General features: G+C 39.3%; 1 protein-coding gene across 1 annotated transcript in view; it reads left to right on the plus strand.

The window, feature by feature from the left end:
- Window positions 1-9,340: 9,340 nt before the first annotated feature.
- SPG11 (spastic paraplegia 11 (autosomal recessive)) overlaps window positions 9,341-20,416 on the plus strand; it is a gene marked incomplete at its 3' end in the record, with an annotated part of 55,144 nt that continues 44,068 nt past the window's right edge. Inside the window, exons 1-7 of the mRNA XM_008586359.1 lie at window positions 9,341-9,426; window positions 9,531-9,715; window positions 10,588-10,812; window positions 12,443-12,644; window positions 16,638-16,775; window positions 17,201-17,649; window positions 18,618-18,763. Coding sequence (XP_008584581.1) covers window positions 10,749-10,812; window positions 12,443-12,644; window positions 16,638-16,775; window positions 17,201-17,649; window positions 18,618-18,763 — 999 coding nt within the window. The remainder of the gene's footprint in view (window positions 9,427-9,530; window positions 9,716-10,587; window positions 10,813-12,442; window positions 12,645-16,637; window positions 16,776-17,200; window positions 17,650-18,617; window positions 18,764-20,416) is intronic.

The following is a 20,416-nucleotide window of genomic DNA, read 5'->3' on the forward strand; positions in this document are numbered from 1 at the left end:
CTCGGTGTCGCTCCGGCGCCTCGCGCGGCGGGTGGGCGGGAACGGGTCTGTATGTGGGATCCGACCCCTCGGCGGGAGCGCCGCCGCGCTTCCCAAGCGGCGCACTATAGCAGTGCGCCACTCGGCCGGCCCTAAAACCTGTGTTTAAGAGTTCTTTTCGGGGCCGGCCCGGTGGCGCACTGCTACAGTGCGCCGCTTGGGAAGCGTGGCGGCGCTCCCACTGAGGGTTCGGATCCCACGTGCAGACCGGTGGCTCACTGGCTGAGCGAGGAGCGGGGGCAACACCGAGGGTTGCGATCCCGTTGCTGGTCCCGGTCCGGTACGGGTGCGACACTGAGGATTGTGATCCGTTGCTGGTCACGAAAAAAGACAAAAAAAAAAAAAAAGAGTTCTTTTCATTTTCACTGACTGTGGACAATAAGACTTAAAATGACCATGACAAAAAAAATTTGATTATTTCTGTAACATATAACAATTTCTTTTTTTTTTTTTTAAGATGACCAGTAAGGGGATCTTAACCCTTGGCTTGGTGTTGTCAGCACCACGCTCAGTCAGTGAGCGAACCAGCCATCCCTATATAGGATTTTAACCCATGGCCTTGGTGTTATCAGCACCGCACTCTCCCGAGTGAGCCACAGGCTGGCCCTAACATATAACAATTTCAAATCACAAAAATTATGACTGATAGCATTTAACATAGACACACCAGTTTTCTAGAAATCTCAGACAATTTTAGAATGCATATTAATAACACATCAGTATAACACAAAGAAAGTCAAACATCATTTTTCTTTTGACAATGCTTCTCATATAGTTTAACAGATAAGCCCAATTGCTTTTAATATCTCTCTATTATATATATCCTTTGATAATTTCTAGGGCCCTTGGAACATCTCAAAGTTAGTTCGAGTCAAAAGACTGAATTTTTAGAACTTGGTTTTGAGAAGTTTGTCAAACAACAAAGGTTTAAAATAACTAATTAAATAGGATCATAAGTTATTATAAAATAAAACCAAAGTGACAAAAGATTTCAAGGGCACAGAGCACAAGAAATTGTCTTGATAAAACACAAAATAAGTTTCCTAGGCCAGTTACCTAAAAGACAAAAAAAAACTTTCACAATTTTCCATTAAGAGCAGTTAAGTGCTTTCAGGAAACTTAATTGCTCCAACATAAAAAAGCAAACTCTAGCCTTGCATCAGAGTTCTTTTAATATTAATGCTCAATTTTTAGAAAAACATATACATAATTTGCTTTTAATTTTAGCCACTTTTTCTAATTTCTTTCATAAATTTACCATTTACAAACTGTCATTGCGATTTACTCATACTTTCTGTTTTTGTCCTATACTTCCTACTTCCTAAATAGCCAATCATTTTACTCTAGGACAAAAATTTACTGCACCACATGCTTTCTCAAACAAAAGTATTCTCTTTTCTTTTTAACTGTCCTAACCACAACTACATCTTCATATCTACAGCTTTCTTTACTTCTCTTCTCCTACATACTCATTTCTTTTCTATCATTACTAAATTGGGCTCATTTGCTTAAGAATTGCATACAGAATGATCTTTCTGTTTCTGGCTGGATTCATAACTTTAACCTTAAAAGCCTCTAGCAGAGAGAAATGTAATTCTGATTAGTAAACCCAGGCAGAGACATATGCTGATAATTCTGAAAGTATTTCTCATAGCAGTCTGATTTAAAACCTTTTACACACACATACCCCCTTCTGCTTTAACACTTGCAGAACTGTGCACAGATAGACACATTTTGGTCCAGAGACATAGCCAAGTGTAACTTTGCCAATCAGTTCTGTTTCTCGGGCTTGCCTAGAAAAACTCAGAGGGAGGAAAAAAATTTTTCTTTTTGGTCATCAGGTTTTTAATGACCCAAAGGCACAAACTTAGTTACTCAAATCCAAGCATATAGATCTCTCTCCAGCATACAAAATGCTGGCTTTTTCATCCTTGAGTCACTTCTCACACCCAAATACTTTTAAACAAACAAATAGCTTAAAAAGAGTGTTACAGATGAGAGAAGATACTCGAAAATGGATACAACAGAAAAAGTGAGAAAAGATGCAAAGCACATTACATTCAGCATAACTAGGGAGCAAAGCCTACAGCTAAGGAACATAGAAGGGAGAGGGTCACCTCTAATGCCTCCACCAGTTTATCTGCTGTAGTTACTCTTTTTAAACCATTAGGCTATGTCTTAGCTACTGAGTTTCATTGCAGGCTATAAGCTGACATTGTTTCGGTCACTGCTAGAAATATTCTAAACAAACCCTGCCAGTGACTAGCTCTTTTCACCTTTTTTTTTTTTTTTTTAATCCCTTGCCTGTAAGATTATGTGATGAGCCAACTATTTTCTGCAGGAAAAACCTTGAGACAAGATGGCGATGGAGGGTGGGGGGGGTGGAGGGAGGATTAGAAAGGAGGAGCATGAAAAGGAGACAAGATGGCTGCTGGTTAGGAATTGGTGTCTACACCACCCGCTGGAAATCAGGGAAAGCCCCCAAAGTCCCAGCCATGAGGCTGGGCCTACCACAGGCGTTTACCACCCACAGGCAGACTTTTGACTGGAGGAAAAACTGCTAGGTGTACAGAAGTTTTGCACACAGAACATGAGAGAAAGAAAATACACATACACTCCCAAAGCTGTCAGCCACAATCAACGTGGAGGAGAAGATGCACAAAGTCTAAAGAGGGAGTACTAAAATAAAATCCTGGTTTCTCCAGAGCATTCAGCTTAATCTGTTCCAGTAGCCTGACCTGATGCAACTGGAAGCTATGTGGTTTGAGATCCATCGATAGAATGGCCAGTTCCATCATGGCCCTTGTGGTTTTCTTCACCAGGAATGGTTACCTGCCTCACCTGGGACCCACAACAGGGACTTATTACCTACAAGTCAAAAACTTGGCAATCAGTGGCAGCATAAGAGTGACGGTGTCCCGCCGAGACCAGGACTCTAACCTGGAAAAAAAAGAAAGAAAGCCACATACTGTGTTTGATGATCCAGGATCAGGCAGAAAAGGAGGACCCCTAGTGGCTCAAGGCAGAGCACTGAGCACATGGCTGCATTAACAAAGACCCCGCCATCAGGAGGCACCCTCCTGGCTGGCTTGTGACTTATGATGCTAGAGGAAGGGTCTTGGGGGGCCTAGTAGCCAGCCTCAATCCACCCCTTCCTCTTATGAGGTTCTTGACTCCGCCACAGGAAAAAATTCAAGAGCACAGTCACAGTAGAAAGTGAGAACAGGTTTAATGTAACAAATAAGAGATACAGGATTCACAGAAAAAGTGCAGCATAGCTCCAGAGACTGAGCAGGGCCCACTGCAGATTTAACAGGAAAGTAAGAAATACACGAAGTTCAGTACAAAGTGCAGGCTGGCTCAAGAGTGAGTAGCCGCTTATTGAAAGTAAGTTTGGTAAAAAAAGAAAGCATACACACCTGAGCCAGCAAAGTGTAGGCTGGCCCCAGGAAAGTGAGCAATAACCCTGCCTTCTGCTGGGATTCAATTTTTATAGTCCCCTTACCTAATGAATATGAATTCCACTTTACTGAGCATGCTCGGCTATCAGTGATATAATCCCTTTCTATTGAGCATGCCCAGTCACTGGATTTCTTCAGTCATCCCCTGAGGTCTCCTGTTGGTGCTGAAAATAGTTCCAACTAGTAACAGCAACTTTCCTCTAGGAGAGGGCCTAAAGGAGGGGCCTGAGACCTTAGGGAATGGCTTGAAACTCAGAGGTGTGTCCTGTAACCTGAGCCCATGGAAACAGAGCACCTCCCTATCTCAGTACTGTTGAATACTAGGAGACCTTTCCACAATGTCTACTCAATTCCTCTTCTCTCCTCAACCCCTTTTGCTCCTCTTCTTCTTTGCTGATGATCTTGGATCATACTTCCCTGAGAAAACAGAATGAAACAGGAGCTCTACCATCTCCACCCCTTACCTACCCCCACTCTCTCCCTGTTACAATGGATATTATTTCTGACTTCCACATTCAGGTTGACAACCTCATGATGGATCTGGACTGTAAGACTTGGTCCACACTAACAAGGAAAGTGCATCACCCCAGAGCCTGTAAACAAAAATGGCACAATAAGAAATGTGAAGAGAGGCAGGAACCAGGTCTGATGTAGCAGGAGGCAGCTACACTAAGAAGACAAAGGGGAATGCCACAGAGTGAGACCAGCTGGAATGACCCAGGCCGCTAAATTATGCCTTTAAGTAAAATCTTCCCTTGGTGTCAGTAGGGCTTGGTTACAGGATGGCTCCAGATGCCAAAAATCCTTGGATGCTCAAATCCCTTAAATAAAATGGTGTAGGATTTTCATATAACCTACATCCATCCTCCCGTATATTTTAAATCATCACTAGATTACTTATACCTAATAGAATGTAAATGCTGAGAAAGTTGGTTAACAAATTGGGGCATTTTTGTCATACCCAAACTAAATTAGAGTTGAGGGATCAGGTAGAAAAAGCACATGCAGCACACAGCACCTGCACTAGGAATATACTGCAAGCCCAACTGCTGAAAGGCCCGCTGTAATCCTAAAACCAGTTTTATCTAGTAGCTGCTGAAATGATAACATGAATCTAAGACTCATTTAACCTATCATCCTCAATCAGATTGATATCTACCCAAAACTTCACTAGTACCAATGAGCATTCTTTGAAAACAATACTTAACATTTATCTTTCTAATAAAACTCCCAACCCTTTGTTCTTCAGACATACTAGAGACCACCTGGCCTATGTATATACCCTGGACTGCAATCCTGTTTTCCCAAATAAAACATCTTGTTTAGAGAGTTATATTAGTCCGTTTATGTTGCTTATAACAAAATACCCGAAACTGGGTGATTTATAAAGAAAAACGACATTTACTACTTACAGTTTCTGAGGCTGAGAAGTCCAAAGTCCATCTGGCGGTGGTGACAGTGACTCAGGGGTCTCACATCACCAGATGGTGGAAGCAGAGAGAACAGAGAGCAAGAGACAGACCCTCTTCTTTTAAAGCCCCCAGAACCACGCCCCTGACCACCATTTCTAATCCATTCATTATCGCATGGTCCTACCATCCAATCACCTCTTCAAGGCTCCACCTTATAATTACCATAATAGGATTCCCCACCCTCTTAATGGTCACAGTAGGAGCTAAGTTTCTAATACATAAAACTTGGGGTACACAATTCAAGCTTCAATGAGTTTGGGGGGGACATAGTTCAATCCACTACAAGAGTCATCTTTTTTCATTTGACAATGCTGTGTAAATAGCTGTTAGACTTTTTTCTTTAAATTTGTATTTTTTTTTTCCTTTTTGTCTTTTTTCGTGACCGGTAACGGGATCGCAACCCTCGGTGTCGCGCCCGAACTGCGCTCAACCAGTGAGTGGACCGGTCTCTATATGGGACCCGGACCCTCGGCGGGAGTGCCGCTGCGCTCCCAAGCGCCGCACTCTACCAAGTGCGCCACCGGGCCGGCCCAGAATTAGTCTATTTTTACACTTAGAAATACTAATGTTATTTAAGGATAAATTACACACTGCTATTTACACTTTATAATAAATAACACATTAAAATTTTTCTCTTCACAACAAACATTTGAAGATTCTGTCAGTATAAAATAACTTTCTGGTGAAAACGTTCATGGAATGTGGGGGGATTGCGGGGAGAAAGAAAATATGAGGGTGCTTCAAAAAGTTTGCGGAAAAACTAAAAGATAGTACAGATCCTTCCATGAACTTTTTGAAAAAGGCCCTAAATTTGTGTTTTTTTTAAAAAACATTTTCCATCTGTCGATGGTTGAATTCGTAGATGCAGAACTCTGTGTACAGAAGGCTGACCTCATTTCAAGACACTTAGCCACAGTGGGCCCGGCGCAAGGTCAGAGGAAGCTTCGCTGGAGACGTTGGCACCGCCCTCTACAGACAAGGAATACAACGGGTAGAGACAGCCCAGAGGGCTGAGCGGGAGTCACAAGGGAGCGCGAGGGCGCGCTGTACACCGCGCATGCCCAAGACGCAGTCCGGTTCCCAGAGGGCCAGGCGGTGACCGGAAGGAACAGCTGGACCAAGATGGCTGAAGAGGAGGGGGCCGGAAGTGCTACTTCCGCCGGCAGTGTCAGCGGTGCGGACGCCATGGAGCGAGTTTTACCCGTGCTTTTGGTCCCGGTCTCCGCCGAGGTGACGGGGAGCCTGGGATCTCGGGCGCAGCTGCATAGAGAGCAGGAGGCTCTGGGGAGCCTGACGGCTGCAGGCAACCTCCAAGTGCTTTCCTTGGCGCCGGGCGGCCGGGGCGGGGGCGGCTGCTGCCTCCAGGGCCCCTTCCGGCAGTAAGTGCTGCGGGAGAGCTGGGCAGTGTAGCGGGAGAGGGGTGACAGCCGTGGTAACGCCTCAGAGGCGAGTCCGGTTCCCTCTCGGACCTTTTTCCCCGGCCGAGGCGAAGCGCTCGCCTTGTTGAATCCCGCACCCCTGCTTCTCGGTTCCGCCTGGTCGGAGACGGTACCCGGTCCTCTGCTATCTGCGGGGAACCCGGAATGGGTCCCAGCTTGGACGCTCATTCTTTTATTTATTTAACACAGGTCGATTAATTGTCACAGTGCTGAGTGCTATGCCCCCTTTTTTTCTGTTAAATCAGTTAAAGATGCCAGTTGGAGATTATCTCTAATTTGAATTTTTTCTTGTCCCTGAAACATATAGTTTTCCTTCACATATGGGAATTTCTTCTTCAAGGGCAGAGTCCAGTTTGTCCTTTCGGTTATTTATTCATTCAGCAAATATTTATCATGAGCCTACTATTACCTAGGAGCAGTGCCTAAAAAATTGAATAAGACCAGTTCTTAAATGTGAGGCTTACATGATTTGGGAAGACAGAAAGAAACATAATTAAAATTATGCATGCTTTCCACTTCTGTAACTCTCGGTCCAGGATTTACAACTTGCATCATAAAGTTTGAAAGTATCTTTGACTGGGCTCTTCTCAATATTAGAAAATATTCTAGAAAAGATGTTTTCTCTCAGATTTTGAATAGCCAAAGGGTGTCTTACGTTGGAAACTCCAGGTCCTATAACAACGCCTGACACTTAGTAGAGATTCGTTTGCTAAATTAGGGAATGCTTTAACCTGTTCTGTGTTTGTCTTCCTTATTCTTGATCTCTGGTTGCTAGGAAGAGTAATCTCTCTTTAGAGGAAGTTAGTATGAAAATAGCCTTGTAAAGACAGAAATGGGGAAGAGAGAAAAGAAGCAGAGGAACTCTTTGTAAGAACCTAACAGAGAAGATATGGCACACACAAAATAATGGGGGCATTCATATGCTGGTTCATGAAATTAGAGGGGAGGAGAGCCAAGGAAGGCTTCTTTTTATTTTATTTTTTTATTTGAATTAAATTTTAATTCAATTAGAGCACATCATAGGATGAAAATGAATACAAGTTTATAGTATTTAGAGTTCACCTCATTCTTTAAAGCATGTAGGTCTTTTTTATACTGTTGAAATTACTGCACATTTTGTATTTTATTCTTATTGAAAATTTCCTGTCTTTCCATGTGGCCCAATGTAGTCCATATGCTAATGATTTTAATGGTGTGAGCAGTATTCTGACTTTTAAATATATCATAATTTGTTTAACTTTTCCATAGTTGACATTTAGGTTGTTTTCCACATTTTCAGTATAAACATTCAGGAATTGGGTGTTCATGAGAAATCATCAGTTCAGGTATAAAGATAGAAATGTAAAATGTGTCATTTTTTTTCTCTAATAAGGACAAAATAGCACCAAGTCTGGTTTCTTTGGATATAAAACTTACTACTTCTGTAGAAAAAGGAAGCTTTGTAAAAGACTGCAAAAGTTTATCAGCATGCTAACCTCACCTCTCTCCATGGCATTGTTTTTGGATTTGGGGCCCTATTATCTTTAAGATGTAATTTAATTTTAATATTTAATTTTTTAAATATTTAATTTGTCTCTTTCTATACGTGTTAACCAATGTTAGTATTTTGACTTTATTGTTTTATTTTTCATTAGCATATTCATTATTACAAATCACACATATTCTTTATGCCCCTTATCTAATCTCTCCCCATCTAGATTTGTTCTCTCCTTCTGATAGATCAACTGTTTCTCTGTTGGTTTGTTGCCTGTATGATCTGTCCGGTACTGAGAGAGCTGTGTTCAGGTCTCCCGCCATTATCGTATAGCAAATGCTTCTTCTATTACTTTGGAGTGTGCTTTGTGAAGAGAAAGGACCTTTTTTTTTTTGGTCTCTGCTGGTGACTCTCCTTGCATCAATGCAGTCAAGTGTCTGGCATACCATCTTCACGGTGGCTGTGACTACTGCTATAGTGACTATCTGCTTTTGTGGCAGCTGTGGTAATTGTGGCTGTGGTGGGCTACCCCCATGGAAATGGTGTTTTTGGTGTGGTCTTTACCCGGTTGTGGCTGGGTTCGGCTTCTCATGGGCACGTCGCCCCCCCCCCCCCCCCCCCCCCCCCAAAGGACCTTTTTTTTTTTGGTCTCTGCTGGTGACTCTCCTTGCATCAATGCAGTCAAGTGTCTGGCATACCATCTTCACGGTGGCTGTGACTACTGCTATAGTGACTATCTGCTTTTGTGGCAGCTGTGGTAATTGTGGCTGTGGTGGGCTACCCCCATGGAAATGGTGTTTTTGGTGTGGTCTTTACCCGGTTGTGGCTGGGTTCGGCTTCTCATGGGCACGTCGCCCCCCCCCCCGCCCCCCACTCCACTCCTGAGGACCCAGGGGCCGACATTTATAGTTTTAAAGTTCTGTGATTGCTGTTCAGTGTGGTAGTCATTAGCTGTACGTGGCTGTTAAAATTAAATAAAATTCTGTTCTTCAGTTACACTACCCACATTTCAAGTGTTCAGTAGTCACATGTGGCTGTTAACTATTGTATTGGGCCACGCTGATATAGAACATTTTCATCATGACAAAGTTTTATTGGACAGAGTTCTGTAATATACCATTTTAGTCTGCAAAGTCTATAAATACAAATAATCACTTTCTTTTTAAAAATCTTTGAAAACATCTAAGTAAATTCCTATTTTGTTAATTGTTTTTTGTTTTGTTTCATAGTTTTTTTTGGCAGCTGGCTGGTGTGGGGATCTGAACTTTTGACCTTGGTGTATAATATACATATTTGGTTGTTGATACTTATCCTTGTTCATGACAGTTCCTTTAAACATATCAATCAGGATTTAAGATGAAGGATTAAAAGGAGCCATTATTTCTTGCTCTCTGTCTCCTTTTTACCACTCACTCCTGTATTCTTGTGTTGGCGTGAAGGGGCAAAGGGGGAAGAAGTGAGGAAGGGGAAGAGAAAACAGGAGAGAAGTACAAGACCAGCTTATATTTTCTTAAGTTGGAGTATAAAATTAATGCTACCAGGTGAACTAAACTGTTCTCTACTCATTCTGTCCTTCCACCCCCATCATTATGGGTAAATATTATTGTGGATACAGTCATATAATAAATCTTAACTTTTTCCTTAGCTTTGTATGGGAGGACTCTCATAATAGCAGCACATCAACAGACAAGCCCAAACTGCTCGCTCTCAGTGAAAATTATGAACTGCGCATCTATGAATTTAATTTGAAAGATGGAAAATTTGATGCAACCATTTTGTATAGCTGTACTGGGGAGATATTGCAAAAGCTCATTGAAGATCAAGATATCAGTAAGTATATATAGGTGGTCTTTTGGCATGTTTAAATTTGTGACATTACCATGTAATTTTATATATTTCAGGAAAAGTTCTCTAAGAGGTGATATCAGAGAGAGAGGTCTACATTGTCCAGTACAGTAGCCACTAGCTACATGGGGTTATCGAGCACTTAAAATGTAGTTAAGATGAATTAAAATGTACTTTGAGTGTCAAATGCATACCAGATTTTGAAGAGTTTCTACTAAGAAAGTAAAATATCTTACTAATAATTTTTGTATTAATTACATGTTGAAATTATATTTTGGATATAATGAGCTAAATATGTATTATTAAAATTCATTTCACCTGTTTCTTTTCGGTTTGGTTACTAGAAAATTGAAAATTACGTATGCAGCTTGCATATGTGGCTCACATTATATTTCTGTTGGACAGTGCTGATCTAGACTGGTTACTGGTTGATTATATTCTGTCCTGATGGATGTAGGGAGTAGAAATCAGTGCACTCAGGCATCTATTTTTAAGGCAGTAACTTACTCTCCTCTCTTGACTGTAAGGTTTCTTCTTTTTCCCTAAAAAAATATCTGACTGTTCTTGTGGGGTCCCATGGGGTAAGTTGGCTTTTTTGAGTTTTTGTTCTGGTGTGCTATCAGACTTTGGCCATAAACAGAAGGAACTAGGGACATTGTAGGCCATCTTTATTCATCCTCTTACCCACCTCCCAATGACCACTTGCTTAGGTGGGTATGACCAGTAACTGCCTGGAGTTGGACTAAGTACAGTTTCTTTTTTGTTTTACCTGTTTGTGTTATGGCTTATAAAATCAAATTTACCATTTGTTAAAATTGTGACCAAAGAGTTTGAAATAATATGCTTTTATTTCCTAGGTATTTCCATATCGTCCTTGAGAATTCTGTCATTTCACAATAATACATCATTATTGTTTATCAACAAATGTATTGTCCTACACGTTATATTTCCGGAAAGAGATGCTGAGATTAGAGTACTCAACTGTTTCACACTATCCTTGCCTGCACAGGAAGTGGACATGATTATTGACGCAGAGCTCTGCAGGGGAACTTTTTTTGTTTTGAGTAGTTTAGGCTGGATCAGTATCCTTGGCAATAAAGATATTGATATGTAGGGCAGAATACCTAGAAAGATGAGTCCTTTTTGGCTTTTAGTTTTGGGGACTGGGGTATAGGGAGAATAGTTAGTTTTTCAGTAAAACTTTTTTGGGGAAAAGGTTTTCATAAATGTAAAACACTCAATTGTATCACTTTATGTTCTCTTTTAATATTTTCCATTGCATACATATTTTTTTCATAGTCATAATTATCTTATTCATACTTGTTTGTGTTCTTTTAAAATTGTATATATTTTGCATTACCTACTTATTGAGAATACACTTCTTGAACAACTACCATGTGCTTGTTCCAGGAAGGATTTAGATGACTGCTTGTGATGTGATACATAACTTTTCATGTGTGGATATAATCTACCTTTTATCATGTCTAATGATGAGTCCATCATATTGATGAATAGTTTGCTTAACCATTGTTTGTTTTTGGAAAATATGAGTTCTTTGTCTCCAGTAGATCTATAGGCCGTTAGCAAAATTATTTTGAAGATTTGAAAAATGAGCTCCTATATGATTTTTGGGACTTTCATTTCTGAATTAAAGGAGTGATTTTTCTATTTGGGGTATATCATTTTTGTAAAATGTTGTAAAATACCGGGTTAACTTAATTTTTGTTGCCAATTTATAGAACTGCACCGTAGAACGCAGTAGGTACTAGGCATATGTGGTTTTTGAGCTCTTGAGAATTGGCTAGCATGACTTGGGAACTTAATTCTTAGTTTTATTTAATTACTTTAGATTTAAAAGCTGGTACTTCATTCAGTTGTTGGCGAACTTTTAAGTATTCAGTTATTGGAGAACTTTTAACTTTTTCAACAGTTGGGCTGGCCAGTTAGTTCAATAGAGAGCACAGAGTTACAACCCAAGGTCAAGGGTTTGGATCCCAATTCTGGCCAGGCACCAAAAAACAAAAAAATACCCAAAACTGTAAATTTTATGAAGTCTTAATACAGATGAAGTATTTCCAATGAAAATTTAGTATCCAAATTGAGATGTGCTGTGTGTAAAGTACCAGATTTTAAATACTTATATGAGAAAAAGATTGGTTAGAGTGTGGTGTTATAACACTAAGGTCAAGGGTTCAGATCCCCGGACTGGCTCGCTGCCAAAAAAAAGAAAAAGTACCTCAATTTTTTACATTTATTACATGTTGAAATGATAATATCTTGGATATATTGGGTTAAATAAATATATTAACATTAAGTTTACCTAATCTCTTGGATAGCACTGTTGTAGAGCATTAGTGGAAAGTATTAGCAGTGACTCAGGGCCTGGCACAGAGTGGAAGTTCAGCAGGTACTGCTGAATGAACTCTGTATCAGGTTGTTTATTGTGCCACAAACTTCATAGACATCTGGTTATTATGGGGGCTGTCTAGTCTTCCTTGTTATTATACCTACAAGGTTGGAGCGATGAAGTCTTTATAGTTCTGTCCCATCTTCTGTGTGTGTGTATTGGCTAGTGCAGGCATTGAACCCTGGACCTTGTTGTTGTCAGCACCATGCTCTAACCAACTGAGCTATCCAGCGAGCCTCCATCCTGTGTTTTAAATGGTTAGGCATGCTTATGCAACTGACATTTTCTTTAACTCTAACTCGAAGACATTTTTGACGTTATGGATGGTACACATATAGCTCATGTGGATTTATCACTTCACCAAGAAGATATGTGTAATGAGCAGCAACAGGAGCCAGCCAAGATTTCTTCCTTTACTTCACTGAAAGTATCTCAGGACCTAGATGTTGTAGTGATTATCGGCTCCTCCAACTCTGCAGTTGCTCTTAACTTAAATTTGTATTTCCGGTATGTAAATTACTGCTTTTTTTTTTTTCTTTCAATTAAGCAAGACCAGTGGAGAGTACTATGCTTTTTAATTTGAGGTAAATAATTACAGCCATAAGATGTTAAAACTGTACTTGTTAGCTTTTTTTTTTTTAAACCAGTGTTCCTTTTCTATTCAGTTAGATCATGTTCTAGTGTGATCTACATGGTGAAGTTGTCATTACATAATGATGTGTACAAATGATCACTGACCAACTTTGTATTTCTGCATGTGCATCAAAGTTTTGATTTTGACATAGTTTATTATATATTGGTTATGTAATATAAATTTTCAAAAAGCAATAAAGATTGCAGTTTTAAAAGCCCTTGACCATTAAACATCATCCACTCATCTCTTGGCCCATATTAGAGTAGAAGAGAAATGGGATTTACCCTGTGTTAGAATTGTCACTTTTGTGGCTTGGGGTCGTGGTTGCCTTGGAGATCACTATCCTCTTAAAGGACTTTGATAAGATGTATTCAGCCAGCTTTATCCAGCTCAGGATTTCCAAGGTGTTTCCCTTGGAGAGCCTGAACTTGTGGCTGTCTAAATATATTAGTAATGAGTGCTTATTTGTGTTGCTTTTCAATTTACGCATTCTAGTTGCTTCTGATTTTATAATGTTTAAGAGTTGTGTGTATGTATGTATTGCACACACACTCAACAGCCTATTCATTGTGACTTACTATCTAAAAGTAGGCCCATTCGCATTTATGACTTCCAATATTTAGGGTCATCCAAAACCATTAGGATTTTTGGTTCTACCTTAATATGAATGAGATAAACAAATCCTTTTGAATCATTGGGAATGCTTTTTGATGAGTTTTATTTCTTACCGTTTGGATCACCAGAAAGGGTAACTTCACATATCTACTTGAACTATTTACAACTGTGATGTTTTCATTTGTTTTAAATGGCCTTTTAGTTTTTTACAAATCTTTCAGCAGGGATGATTAGCAGATTCTCAGATTGTGTTCTAAAAATAGGCCATTTTTACTGACTAAACATACCCTGTATGTGTAGAGTTACCTCCTGATCATCCAGTTGGTAACAATTTGACTGGTAAGGAAAGAGGAAAGCCTACTCGGCTACTTTGATCCTTGAGTGTAGGGTTATACACCTCTAGATGTTTTGGCAACACTCCAGGAGAACTCTGAAGAGGTCACCAGGCACATTTCCTTTGAACAAATTTCATTGATTTTGGCTACTGTAACATTAGCCAAAGGAGAGCTACTGTTCTGTTCCCTGCACCAAATTTAGGGATCTGTTTTACCCAACAAAATGAGTGGTCTGTATTTATTAATTACTTACATGAATGTCCTTTAACCAGCATAATTTCTCTGGAGTTGACTACATAATTTTCTAAGAGTGCCCTGAAACCTAAAAGTGTTGTTTTTGTCATTCCTGTCTCCTGGTCCTTTCTCTTCCTTTACCTGATACAGAATGTCAGTCCCTCTTTTTCATTTTATCAAGTCCCATTCGTTTTTGAAACCCAACTGAAATCAGCCCCTTTCATGAAAGCTTTTCCTTTCTAAAACCCCTTCCACTTGTAATTTTATACTCATTTCATAATTTTCTCCCCTTTGAATTATTGTAGCTCTTGGGCTTTGCATCACAGTTTAGCACTTAATTGTATAGTCTTATATTATTTCCCTATTTTTTTTTCATGTTTCCCATAGAGTTTATAAGCTCCTTGAGAACTCAAATTCGTGGTTTATTCTTACAATTCACTGTCAGTGACTTTTTCTTCCAGTTTACTGTTGTTTATCAGTAGGCCATTTTTACTGACTAAACCTTAGCTGTCTTCCAATTTATTTTAGCTATCCACTCTCACAGTCATACTCTGGGCTCTTTCGGTATTTGAAATTGTTTCTCTTCCAAATCACTACTCTACACATCTCACTCTGACCACAACTTCCCAAACTTTTCTGCTTGCTTACTCAAGTAACCCCACTTCACCTGTCATCTGACTTCATTGGAATTTCCAATCCATTGACCTTCCACTCCATCCTCTCTGTCTTTACTTCCTTCTCTTTCCAGCATAGATTCTGTGATCCATCATTTCAGTTACTTTCTTGCATGCACTCTAAACCCTTGGTAGCACTTGGTCTGGCAAAATCTCAACCCCGAATGAAACCTTTATTCTGCCTTCTCAGTGCCTACACCCAAGCAACTGAGCACTTGTAAGAAAACTACAAAGGAAAATTAATACCACTCTAAGTTCACATTCCCCATCTTCAATTGATTGCTTAGTATTGCCTGGAAATTTTATGGTGATTTTTCATGAGCTCATTCTTTATAACAGTCCTTTAAAACCTTTTCTTTTTTCCTCTAACCTCTGTTCATCTCCTTACTCCCAACTATTCTTGGCTGACCTGGCCTCCTGTTTTATAAAGGAGGTAGAACCCATCTAGTGAGAGCTCCCTCACTTTCTCAGTTATCCTTCTCCTTATGAAGGCCCATTCCTCTGCATGTGCACTATATTCCATCCCTTTCCTCCTCAAGGACTTTCTCCATTTCCTCTCTTTAATAGTATCTCCTACCTCTTTTTTGGTATTAGATCCACATCTAGTTAATCACCAGGTCCTAGCCATTCTACCTCCTCAAAGTTTTTGAATCTGTCCACTTTTCTCAAATCTTCTGTCATCACTCTTATCCATGCCATTATTATCTCTTACCTGAACTACCTAACAGCCTCCTAATTAGTCTCCACATGTCTTTCTTACTCCCTCAAATCCATCCTCCATAGAGAAGCCAGAGTGATATTGTTAAAATGCATATCTTATCAGAGATATAGCCAGTTATTAACATCTGGGGTCAGGGTATATACCTTTTGTTGGTGGAGGAACTACCTTCTCATGCATCCTCTCTTCTCATTTTCACCCTGCTTTCTCTAACTTATTTTCATCATTGCTTTGACAAATGTGTCAACATACTCCCCTCAAATTGTTGAAATGTTAATACTTATTTAATAATTAAGTGCTCAAGGGGATTAAATGCTTTCCCTTCTCCCCCTAGTTATTCTCCTGCATCTGTTCATGTTGTTTTTCTGCTTAAAACTGTTCTTTGGCTTCCTTCCACCTCCCCCAACCCCTACCAAGATAAAAGTTAAAAATCCTTAATACGGGGCCGGCCCGGTGGCGCACTGGAGAGTGCGCCGCTTGGGAGCGTGGCGGCACTCCCGCTGAGGGTTTGGATCCCATGTGGAGACCGGTTCCCACTCGGTGGCGGGGCGTGGTGCGGGCGCAACACTGAGGGTTGCGATCCGTTGCCGGTCCCCGGTACGGGCGCGACACCGAGGGTTGCGATCCCGTTACCGGTCAGTAAAAAAAGACAAAAAGGAAAAAAAAAAATCTTTAATAGCCCATAAAGCCCTGAACAGTCTGTTGCTTGCCAACTTTTCCAGCCTTATCTCACTCTGCCTTGCTTCCCATTCACTATGCTTTAGCCACCCTAGCCTTTTTTTCTGAAAAGTGACAGCTCTCTTTCTACATATACTCTTCCACCTATACCCACACATATACTTCTAGTTCCTATTCCCCTGGTCTCAGCCTAAATCTTAACTTTATAGTGGCAGTATAATGAGTGATTAAAAATTTGGGCTTTATGATCACATTAATCTGGTTCAAAGTTTCTGTGACTCTTAGTTTCCATGTATAAAATGGGGCTATACTCCTAGGGTTGTTAAGAAGTTTAAAGAAGAGCTTATGTAAAGTGTTTAGCACAGCATCTGCAATATATTAGGCAAAAAAGGCTCTTACTGCTTCATAAAGCAAACTGCCCTTGTAGAGTCAAATTCTTTAGGTTGACTTTATCACCATACTATGAGCAAGGGAGATGAGTTCCATTCAGAGGAATTCATTGTCTGTACCTTTCCCTCTCTATGACCCTTCATTTTTAACAGGAGCAATAGTAACACAAATTTGGGTTTGATCATCATTTTTTCCTATGGCTATCATTATTTTTAAATGTAGGCAACACCCAGGACACCTACTATGTGAAAGAATACTAGAAGACATTCCTATTCAAGGACCTAAGGGAATAGATGAAGATGATCCTGTTAACTCTGAATACAACATGAAACTGACCAACTTTTCCTTCCAGGTTGATAGGTACAGAAACTCGCTTTTGCATTTTGTTTATTATTTTCATTTTTTCATCATGCTGACACTGTATCTTTTTACTAAAGGTCTTTACTTGGTAGATACAGGCTGAGCATCCCTAATCTGAAAATTCGAAATCCAAAATGCTCCAAAATCTGAAACTTTTTGAATGCTGACATGATGCTTAAAGACTTTGGATTTTCAGATTAGGGATGCTCAATCCTAAGGTTGAGGTTAAGGATGCTTAACCTCGAAGTTAAATATCCGCAAATATTCCAAAATCTGAAATCTGAAACACTTCTGGTTCCAAGTGTTTAGGATAAGGGATACTCAAACTGTCCTTTTGTTGTTGTTGTTAGAGCATCTTTGCCTTGGTTTAGTGTTTACTTGATGCCTTTCACTGTAGCAGGTGTAAGTTCTACCCTGTCTTCCAGGTCTTGGAAAGCCCAGCTGTCATCATTGAATGAAACAATAAAGAGCTCCAAACTGGAAGTTTCCTGTTGTGCTCCATGGTTTCAGGATCTTTTGCATTTGGAGTCCCCTGAATCTGGTAACCACAGAACCAGTGTGTTACACTGTGCTTTCAGTTCACAGGATATAATGCATGGCCAGTATAATTTTCCACAGAAAGATCATGCCAAGACCAGTGATCTGGGAAGATCATGGAAGATAGTGCACATCAGTGAAGAAGAGGAACCCATAGAGCTTAAATGTCTATCTGTGACAGGATTCACTGCACTGTTTACTTGGGCTTTGGAAAGGATGGGCTGTACCATTGTCCTCTGGGATTTGGAGACCCAGGATATACAGTGTTTTTCCTTTGGCAAAAAGTGTATTCCTGTAGACAGTAGTGGAGACCAGCAACTGTGCCTTGTTTTGACAGGTGAGAATGTCTTGTCACATTGAAATCCATTGTTGAGAGGTGTACTTTCTTAATGTATTTTACTTCTGCTTGCCATGGTGCTTACATGTGCCTGTTCTCACCTCTAGGGGGTAGTTGTTTATGGAAGAAATTTGGTGTTACTCTTCTTGCTCATGGTGTCTTGTATGTTTGATTTTTAATTAAGGTCATTTCTGCTCAGCTAAATGCTAAGATACTAAGTCAGAGGCAGTTTAAGAGTAATGAAGGTTGATTTTTTAAAACCAGAGTCTTCATTTGACTTCAATCTGTATAAGCAGAAGTTACAAGGCGGCTGCTTATGGGCCATATATGAGCTGAAGATTTACTTTGTTTGACTTTCACCATCTAGGCTTTTTAAAAAGATTTTATTTATTATAAACATGCAAAACTAGAGGATTTCACAAAATCTGGATCTCTAGCTGTTATTGAAAAATAGATCTGGCAGAACTAGGCCTGCCTTCCTGCATAGTATTAACCTCCTACATAGTAATCTACAAATACATTGAATGTTGTGATTGAACTAACCATGTGTTTCTTCTTCAGTACCCACATTTTGGTAATCATATATTTCTTTGTGTCAGGAGTATGCTATTAATTGTTTTATTTTAGTAAACCAGAAATCTGACATCTCTGTAAATAATTAAAGTTTCCAGGTATTGATTGTGTAAGATAATATGAAGTAGAAATGTGGGATTTAGTGTTACTTCATAGGATGCATTGTTCTTATAAGAATTTGCTTTGTGGTCAATGTTTTAAAAATAAAACTCTTTTTTAAAAACCCTGGAAAACCATGATAAGTTAATTAAGGTCTTAGTAGTACAATGGTGTCCATTAAATGTGTTTATAATTATAGTACTGGAGTACTGGATAATTAGAAATTAACTCCTGTGTCATAATCCTAAGACCTAAGACCTAATAATTTATTAAAGCTAATTTTATTTTTCTTGTAGAAAATGGACTCTCTCTGATTTTGTTTGGTTTGACTCAAGAGGAGTTTTTAAACAGACTAATGATTCATGGAAGTACCAGCACTGTGGACTCTCTTTGTCATCTCAATGGTTGGGGGAGGTGCTCAATTCCCATACATGCTCTAGAGGTAACAGAATTAAGTATCTGTAGAACTTTACTTGATTATTTTCTGTCACATACTTTTATTTGACTGGGGATTTGGGAGAATTCATTTAACCTAAAGAACTATAATCTTTTTTTCTTCTTTTTTTGTGGCTGGCCAGTAAACAGATCAAACCTTGGACCTTGGTGTTACCAGCATCTTGCTCTAACTAACTGAGCTAGCTAACCAGCCAGCCCCAAGAACTATAGTCTTTACCCATCCATTTGCTCAGTTCTGATTATTTCATTACCCTAACTGTGCTCCGAAGTTTACCCTTTTTGGCTTTAAAAGATATGAGATTATAATAAATATTATTTAAGAAAAAAATTACAGGAAATGGAGGCAACAGTAACCTAATGAGACTAATGAAAGTAGGAGCAAGCTGTGGGAATCTTGAACAAGAATGATATTTTATTCCCACCTTATACAGTACTCCCTAACTCTTCTATAATTTAGTTTTACAAGAGACATCCTGAATTTATTTAGCATTTTACAGTTCACAAATACTTTTATATGTGTTATCTAATTTTGTCCTAAAACAACCACATGAGATCGATTGGGTAGTTTTTATTCTTTTTATTTTACAGATGAAGAAATTTAGGCTTAGAGTGGTTGAATGAGTGGCCCAGAGTCACAGATACAAAGACAGGAGTTGGAATCAAAAGTCAGGCAGGGCACTTTCTGCTGTATCACACAGCCCCTGAAAGTTAATAATATTATGTGCCAGTTTTTGTTTTTGTTTTAAATGACAGCTTTATTGAGATATAATTCACATACCATAAAATTCACCCTCTTAAAGTGTACAATTCAGTGGTTTTTCAGTACACTCAGAGCTGTGCAACCATCATCGTTACCTAATTACAGAATATTTTCATCACCCCAAAAAGAAACCCCTGTACCCAATAGTGGTCACTCCTTATTTCTTGCTTCCCCTAAGTCCCAAACACTAATCTACTTTCCTACTCTGTGGATTTTCCTATTCTGGACATTTCAAACAAATGTGATTATAAAATATGTGGCCTTTTGTGACTGGCTTCTTTCACTTAGCATGTTTTCAAGGTTCATCCATGTTGTATCATGTATTACTATTGTATTTCATTTTATGGCTGAATATTCCATTGTATGGATGTACTACATTTTGTTTATCCATTCATCAGTTGATGGACATTGGGTTGTTTTTACTTTTTGGTTTTTATGAATAATCTTGCTATGTATATTTGTTTACAGGTTTTTGTATTGACATGTGTTTTCATTTCTCTTGGGTATAAACCTAGCTGTGCAATTACTGGCTTTTTTAACTTTTTTGAGGAACCACTAAACTCTTTTCCACAGTGGCTGCAACATTTTACATCCCCAGCAGCAATTATGAGGGTTCCACTAGCTTCACATCTTTGTCAACACTTGTTATTGTCCACTTTTTGATTATAGTCATCCTAATGGGTATGAAGTCAAAATGAAGTGGTATCTTACTGAGCTTTTGATTTGCATTTTCATAAGACTTATGATGTTGAACATGTTTTTATGTGCTTATTGGCTATTTGTATATCTTCTATGGAGAAGTGTTTATTCAATTACTTTGCCCCTTTTTAAATTGGGTTGTCTTTTTATTTTTGAGTTCTAGGAATTATTTGGATGTTA

This window comes from Galeopterus variegatus, unplaced genomic scaffold, assembly GCF_000696425.1.
Source record: "Galeopterus variegatus unplaced genomic scaffold, G_variegatus-3.0.2 Scaffold3963, whole genome shotgun sequence".
NCBI classification, from domain to species: Eukaryota; Metazoa; Chordata; class Mammalia; order Dermoptera; family Cynocephalidae; genus Galeopterus; species Galeopterus variegatus.